We start from the raw sequence: 8,721 nt of genomic DNA, 5'->3' as shown, positions 1-8,721 counted from the left end.
GCCCTCTAGATGTCCTTTGCATATATTTGTCCGTCATTGTTTGGTTTGATTGACTTATTCATCGCATCTTTTTTTATCACAGTTAAAAATTTAAAAAGGATTTTCTGGAGAATTTGGCATACCCAGCAATAAAACGCTTTTGTTTGGAGACTTGAGATGTAGCATGGGTATTTATTAGTTATGTAGAGTAAAAGACAATCAATTTCGTCAAAAGTTGAAATTTTAAACGACTTTGACAATTAGGAATGTTTCAACCCAAACATTTGAAAACCACTGGTATATAAATAAATGTAAAATGTACACTAAAAAAATGTAAAAAAACACAGCGTTCGGTATTTTTTTTAGGGAACAATAACATATCTGTAGTTTTGGGTCTCACCCGACGGGGAAATAACAAATTTGTCGTTTTGGATTTTATCAGAGGGGACAATGACGGTTCCGAGAATGACATATCTGTCATGAAGATAAATCAAGTGTTTTTGTGCTGACTCCCGGATTGTTGTGCGTATCCGCACTGTTTGGTTTTTTATTAGTCGATATGTATTGATTTTTTATTTCCGCCAAATGTGTTTCAAAAGTTTCACTACAGAAAATTCATTTTATTTCCTTTATAATGGTGCTGATACCACAGAGTAAGTTTTTATTACTTGTATTATGAACTTTGCTGATCACCGGATAAGTGATCTTTCTGTAATTTTTGTATTTTTTGTGTGAAGTGGTGAATTGTGTGCATTTTGACCGGTATTTGTTTACATCCTTGTAACTCCCGTTAACTGCTTATTTTGAGTATTCATGTATAAGTTAAGATAATTAAACTATCTGGTCTAACTTTGCCCATTAAATTTTCGATTTTAAATCTGCATTACTCAGTTTGTTTGAAGAAACTATTTCTATGGAACGCCATTTGTGTCATTTAATGAACGTACAGTTTTTTACATTTTTTACTTCACATTGATTAGAATAGATTTATATCATAAATGTTTGTGTGTATGAAGATATCTTTTGTTTGTAAGGTTTTATAAATGTTTATCTACATGTAGGTAACTGTTGGATCATTCACATGCAGTTTTCTATGGTTTACAAGTTATGGCTATCAGTTAGTGACATAATTGTACTTTTTAGGTAACACTTTGCCATTGTTTTGCAAACATGGTAATTTGTTTTATTTTGTATCTTTTCAGTTTTGTACCCTCCCCGGAGGTTCTGTGTATGAATAAAGACATAATTTACGATATTGGATTTGTCTTCCTTAAGACTGCACAGTACAAAATCTGCGACAATCAGCTAGACAACCAGTCATGAGTTCAGATCCAGGATCTTTAATGGCTTTTCAACGAGAAAGGAAATTGAACCCAAAAGGCCAAGAACAATACACATTACAGACAGAAAATTATTTAGACAAACTACGGAAACTTAAGCGGGACATCGATTCATATATATTCAGCATAGATGTTAACCACTTGCCTGATCAACAACAAGTGAGGCAAATTCGTCAGGATGTTATAGACAGATTTTACGCCTTCACACAGGAATCTACTCGCTTCATATTGTTTCTTCAAGGTACACGCACTAAAGAGAGCAATCAGGAAGAGTCTGGTCACCGTCTTATAGTGCAATCATTGAAAAGTAAAGTGGACAATTTCATTGCTATTATTGACGAACATTTACATAATCCAAATGTTAGCAAAAAAGAAAAGAAAAATAGTGTTAAGTCGAATCCTCAATTAGCATCAGCTATGAAGTTAGCGAAGCAAGCCAGTGTGAAATCTAGTCCAACAGTCAAAAAAGAAAGAAAAAGTAGTGTCAAGTCTCATCGTGTTTCGAAGAAGTCTGATTTAGATTATCATAGTACTAAAACAAGGCGAAGTTCACTAGAATCTTTCACTTCACATGCATCGGAAATGCTTGTAAAGGAACAAGTAAAGTTAGAAGCTGCAAAGGTGCGGTTAAAATATACTGAACAAGAGCAAGAGCTAACACGTCAAAAAGCTGCTCTCGATGCAAACTTGGAAAAGCTTGTAAGGGAACGTGAGGTTGATGAAGCAGAGTCAAAGGTTCGAACTATTCAGGAGGCATTGCAAGGTAGTGGCGAGGACAGTTCAACAGAGAATTCTGATGTCAATGATGATTTTGTGTTGGATAGAACTGAACAATTTGTAATTCAAGATTCTTATGAACGTTTAAGTAGAAAAGATAAAATACTTGATACTGACAGCAAACTCAATGACGTGACAATTATTCAAACAGTTGCTGACGTGCATGCAACTCACGATGATTGTAACAACAACAAAGTCAACAAAATTGTTCAAGATATCAAACCTGTTCAAACTGTCAATGTTGTCAAGTCAGGTCAAATGATGAAAACCGGACCAGAGCTAACTAAGAAGAACGTTCAAAATGTGCATTATGGTAAAATTATCGACACTGTGCAAAAAACAAATCACGACAAGACTTTGAATGCAGAAGCACCTGTCTTCATTCCGTCTACAAAAGAAGTAAACATGTGTGATGAATTTTCACGATTTATGGTTAGAAAGGAACTCGTGTTTTCACGTCTGACAAAGTATGACGATCAACCTGATATGTACATTGCATGGAAATCAATGTTCGAAAACATAGCCCATGAGTTGAGGCTTACAGCAGCAGAGGAAGTGGACCTCTTAGTGAAATGGCTTGGACCGACATCGTCCAAACAAGCTCTTAGAATTCGCTCTGCTAATGCTGACAATCCAGAGAAATGTCGCGATCGTATATGGGAAAGACTTGAGGATCGATTTGGTCGACCAGAAATGGTGGAAGATACCATCAAACGTAAAATTGCATCATTTACTAAAATAACAACTAAGGACTACCGACCACTATTCGACCTGTCAGATATTGTAGAGGAGATAAGTTCTATCATGGATAGTGTACGTTATCATTCAGTATTTTCACACTTCAACTCATCGTCAGGAGTCAATCAAATTGTGTTAAAACTTCCTTATAACTTACAAGAAAAATGGACTCAGGAAGCTAGCAGATATAAAACGAGGAATGATGTCATATATCCTCCATTCAGTGTTTTTGCCAACTTCATCGCCAACATGGCAAAACTTAGGAATGATCCTAGTTTTAAATATGAGTCTTCTGCAGAACCGAACAGTCAGCAGAGGCCCCGTAAAACTGGTGACTCTCCAGTTCACGTGTCTACCAGGATAACGCAATCGGAGGACCTTCATAATGGTCCAAAAATTAACTCTTCATCTCATCAAAATCCGGAGAGTCACCTAGTTGATTCATTATCTTGTCCAATTCATGGAACAAGCCATACCCTAAACATGTGTCGTGGATTCCGTTTGAAACCAATTTCTGAGAGAAAAGACTTTCTAAAGAAAAATGGACTTTGCTACCGGTGTTGTGGACCAAAAAAGCATTTGAGCAAAAATTGTACAGAAACCGTAAAATGTATCATATGCAAAAGCAATCGACACCCATCAGCATTACACATTGACGTGTCAAAGTCTCATGATTCTTCAGATACCGGTAAGTCCCACGGAGGGGAGGAAACTGTGGAAAATAGATGTACTCAGGTATGCGGAACGAACATTGGAACAAGTAAATCTTGTGCTAAAATCATACTTGTTAATGTCTTCCCAAAAGACAACCCGACCAATGTACGACAGGTTTACTGTTTAATAGACGATCAAAGTAATAGGTCACTTGCCACTGCGAAATTCTTCGATGAGTTTGAAGAAAACGGTAAAAACTCAGAATATGTGTTATCGACTTGCTCTGGTCAATTTACTGCCTCAGGTCGTCGAGCTAAGAACTATATCGTTGAGAGTTTCAACCATGAAAATCAATTGTTACTCCCTGAAATCATAGAATGTCAAGAGATACCGAACAACAGGCACGAAATACCGTCACAAGAGTTAGCTAGAAAATTTGATCATTTGAAAGATATTGCTCAGTTTATACAGCCAATTCAGTCCGACGTTAGCATAGAACTTTTGATCGGCAGAGATTTAATATCTTCGCATTATGTGTTAGATCATCGCATTGGGAAAGATGGACTTCCGTATGCGCAAAAACTCCCACTAGGATGGGTGATACTTGGAGAAACATGCCTTGGTAAAGTGCATTACCCTGACATCGTCCATGTCCACAAGACACACGTATTAGAAGATGGAAGAGCTACATTCTTTAAGCCTTGTGAGTATGAGTTGAAATTGAAATCAGATGTCATATTTACGAAGACGCCGTATGATGAAAACATTGGCTTAGCAGTTGAGGACAAGGATTTTCTTGACATTATGGATGCTAATTTTGAACAAGATAAAAACGGTCAATGGACAGTTCCGCTGCCCTTTAAGGTTAACAGACAACCTTTACAGAGCAATCATGGTCTTGCACTCAAACGAGCCAAATCATTTGACTATTCTCTCTCAAAAGATGAAAGAAAAGCAAAGCACGTGACCGACTTCATGCAAAGGATGATAGATAACAATCATGCTGAGGAGGCACCTACTCTTAAAAGTGGAAAAGAACACTAGTATTTACCAATATTTGGGATATATCACCCACGTAAGCCTGATAGCATCCGCCTTGTATTTGATAGTAGTGCGAAATTTGAGAACCAGTCGCTCAATGATGTGTTATTGAAAGGTCCTGATCTTACCAATAAATTATTGGGAATTTTACTCAACTTCAGGAAGGAAACGATTGCAATTACATGTGATGTCGAACAGATGTTTTACAATTTTAAAGTCCGTGAAGACCATAGAGACTTTTTACGATTCTTGTGGCATAAACAGAATGATTTGTCAAAACCACTTACTGATTTTAGAATGAATGTGCATGTATTTGGGAACCGCCCATCTCCTGCCATAGCAACCTACGGCTTCCGTAAAACTGTCGAAAATGAAGATCAGGATGTAAGAGATTTTGTAAACGATCATTTCTATGTAGATGATGGACTGATATCATGTCAAAATATTAGTGAAGCTGTTAGTCTTATCAAGCGAACTCAGTCAGCTTTATGGGATCGTGGAAAGATGCGTCTCCACAAAATCACGTCAAATAGCACAGAACTTCTCGAACAATTTGACTCAGGCGACCTAGCGAAAGGTTTGAAGGATTTAGATTTAAGTTCAGATGAACTTCCGACTCAGCGCAGCTTAGGTGTGTCATGGGATATAGGAACTGACGAGATAACATTTCAAATATCCCCAGATGTGAAACCATTTACTCGACGTGGAGCACTGTCCACTATTAATAGCATTTACGACCCGGTTGGCTTTGCAGCCCCTGTGATAATTCGTGGAAAGTTGTTACTACGAGAGATGATAGGATCTAGTGTAGTTAACTGGGACGACATTCTGTCAGATTCGTATCTGGAACAGTGGGAAGCATGGGTAACTTCACTCAAAGGTCTTGAAACTTTGCGAATACCTCGTATGTATACCACAGTGTCATTTGCCACAGCAACTTTGCGTGAGATACATATTTTTTCTGATGCCTCGAAAGAAGCAATTGGTGCAGTAGCGTACCTAAAACTTAGTGATGGGAATTCTACTGAGATAAGTTTTGTAATGGGCAAAGCAAAGGTTGCACCATCCACAGGGCACACTATACCCCGTTTAGAATTGTGCGGCGCTGTACTTGCAGTAGAAATGACTGACATCATCAAAGAACACCTGAAAATAGAAACTGAAAACATGTATTTTTATACGGATAGTCAAGTTGTCCTTGGCTATATCAACAACAAAAGTCGTCGGTTTTACGTCTATGTCTGTAATAGGATAAGTAGAATCCGTGCTTCAAGCGACCCAGGACAGTGGCGTTATGTGTCTAGTGAAATGAATCCAGCTGATATCGCAACAAGAAGCGTACAGGCAGCAACTCTTCGGAATACTACATGGTTTCGCGGACCATCATTTCTTCTACAAGAAATTGACCTTACTTCGAAAACAGATCATAATTTAGTTGATCCTGAATTGGATCGAGAGGTCAGACCTGAAATAAAAACTCTCAAAACTACGTCTGTAGAAAGTAAGCCATTAGAATCAGTCTCTTCACGATTTGACAGATACTCTGAGTGGAGAAAACTCGTGTCAGCGATCAATTGTCTTAGGAGCAAAATTAAACATTACAAATCAGTAAAGACATTAAAGTCTAATACCATGAATGTTGTAGAACAACTACTGGAAACCGAACGTTTCATTGTCAAGGAAGTTCAAAAAGAAGGATTTCAAGAGGATATAGATTCTTTGATGGGATGCAACAAACGTCTCCCAAGAAATAGTTCACTTCTACCCTTAAACCCGTTTCTCGATTCAAATGGACTTCTTAGAGTAGGAGGACGTATCAAACATAGCGAGCTAAATGACTTATTTAAACAACCTATTATTATTCCAAAAGGACATCATATTGCAATTCTACTCATATGCCACTATCATGTAAGGGTTGCGCATCAAGGTAGATCGTTTACAGAAGCAGCGATTAGAAATGCAGGCTATTGGATTGTTGGTGTTAAACGTCTTATAAATTCAGTCATACAGAAGTGTGTGCAGTGTAAGAAATTACGAGGAAAACTTTGTACTCAGCAGATGGCTGATTTGCCGAAAGACAGGTTAACTCCAAGTCCCCCCTTTTCGTATGTAGGGGTTGATGCATTTGGCCCATGGCCAGTTACGTTTCGTCGTACACGAGGTGGTGTATCCCAATCAAAACGTTGGGCTCTGTTATTTGCTTGTCTGGTTACTAGAGCTATTCATCTGGAAGTTATTGAGGAACTGAGCAGCTCTTCGTTCATAAATGCTTGGCGTCGATTCATCGCACTTAGAGGACCAGTTCGACAAGTGAGATCCGATAGAGGTACAAACTTTGTGGGGGCAACTCAGGATCTTTCGATGATTGCTCAATTTGTTGAAGACCGTAATGTTCAGAACTTTTTAAACGACAATCGAATTACATGGCAGTTTAACCCGCCCCATGCCTCTCATTTCGGTGGAGCATGGGAACGACTTATCGGAGTGTCTAGGAGAATATTGGACTCATTGCTGTTAGAAAACCGTTTGAAAGACTTGACTCATGAGATGTTGACCACCTTTTTAGCAGAAGTTACTGCAATTGTCAACAACCGACCATTGACATGTGTATCGTATGACTCTGAGTCATCACTCCGTCTCTTCTGCTCACTCAAAAAACAGCAGACGACACTTGTCCATTTCCCGATTTTGAGAAAAAAGACTCTATAAGACATCATTGGAAGTATGTGCAATTTCTCGCTCAACAATTCTGGGCAAAGTGGCGACAGGAATATTTACATTCATTGCAAGTACGACCTAAATGGCAAACGGAAGAACAAAATGTTAAAGTTGGAACAGTAGTACTCATGAAAGACAATAATTGTGCAAGAAATTACTGGCCAACTGGTATCGTTGAAAGAGTTTTCCCCAGTGAGGATGGAAAAATTCGTAAAGTTGAACTTAGAATCATTCGTGATGGTCAACCAGTGACTTATGTGAGACCAATATCTCAAATCGTTTTGCTTGTTGAGCCTGAATAAACACTGTAATCTTGATAACATTATTGATAATGTACATGGGTTTATCAACAGATAATACTGTGTGAACTTAAGAAGTTTTCATTTATTGTGTATATATGAATTGAACTTGATTATGTATGTAGTGATTTCTTATGAAATCAGGAGGGGAGTGTGCTGACTCCCGGATTGTTGTGCGTATCCGCACTGTTTGGTTTTTTATTAGTCGATATGTATTGATTTTTTATTTCCGCCAAATGTGTTTCAAAAGTTTCACTACAGAAAATTCATTTTATTTCCTTTATAATGGTGCTGATACCACAGAGTAAGTTTTTATTACTTGTATTATGAACTTTGCTGATCACCGGATAAGTGATCTTTCTGTAATTTTTGTATTTTTTGTGTGAAGTGGTGAATTGTGTGCATTTTGACCGGTATTTGTTTACATCCTTGTAACTCCCGTTAACTGCTTATTTTGAGTATTCATGTATAAGTTAAGATAATTAAACTATCTGGTCTAACTTTGCCCATTAAATTTTCGATTTTAAATCTGCATTACTCAGTTTGTTTGAAGAAACTATTTCTATGGAACGCCATTTGTGTCATTTAATGAACGTACAGTTTTTTACATTTTTTACTTCACATTGATTAGAATAGATTTATATCATAAATGTTTGTGTGTATGAAGATATCTTTTGTTTGTAAGGTTTTATAAATGTTTATCTACATGTAGGTAACTGTTGGATCATTCACATGCAGTTTTCTATGGTTTACAAGTTATGGCTATCAGTTAGTGACATAATTGTACTTTTTAGGTAACACTTTGCCATTGTTTTGCAAACATGGTAATTTGTTTTATTTTGTATCTTTTCAGTTTTGTACCCTCCCCGGAGGTTCTGTGTATGAATAAAGACATAATTTACGATATTGGATTTGTCTTCCTTAAGACTGCACAGTTTTGGCAACATTTTTTCTTCTTTCTAAAAGCTGTTACGGCTATAACGCAAATGTACAACGAATCATAATGATTGTTAATAACAAAAAAATAATTCTGATTGGAATCAACGCCATCACAGCATCCTTGGTGATTCAGATTTCTTACGAAGTTGGTAACGCAAAATGATTAACCTCTTTATTTTTTTTTTTTTATTTTTTTGCGTTTTCACTCTATGGAATATAAATCAAAATGTCAAAAA

General features: G+C 37.2%; 2 protein-coding genes across 2 annotated transcripts; both read left to right on the top strand.

The window, feature by feature from the left end:
- The first annotated feature begins 538 nt into the window (after positions 1 to 538).
- On the top strand, positions 539 to 4,532 carry LOC139523416 (uncharacterized). The gene is made up of 2 exons (XM_071317445.1): positions 539 to 632; positions 1,182 to 4,532. The coding sequence occupies exon 2, from the start codon at positions 1,299 to 1,301 to the stop codon at positions 4,530 to 4,532; it is 3,234 nt and encodes a 1,077-aa protein (XP_071173546.1). The 5' UTR covers positions 539 to 632; positions 1,182 to 1,298.
- A 195-nt stretch (positions 4,533 to 4,727) lies between these two features.
- On the top strand, positions 4,728 to 7,238 carry LOC139525034 (uncharacterized). Its single transcript, XM_071320212.1, has one exon. It carries the CDS (start codon positions 4,728 to 4,730, stop codon positions 7,236 to 7,238), a length of 2,511 nt encoding a protein of 836 aa, XP_071176313.1.
- The last annotated feature ends 1,483 nt before the right edge of the window (positions 7,239 to 8,721 follow it).

This window comes from Mytilus edulis, chromosome 5 (genome assembly GCF_963676685.1).
Source record: "Mytilus edulis chromosome 5, xbMytEdul2.2, whole genome shotgun sequence".
Classification (NCBI taxonomy): Eukaryota; Metazoa; Mollusca; class Bivalvia; order Mytilida; family Mytilidae; genus Mytilus; species Mytilus edulis.
This window is presented reverse-complemented; position numbering and strand designations above follow the sequence as displayed.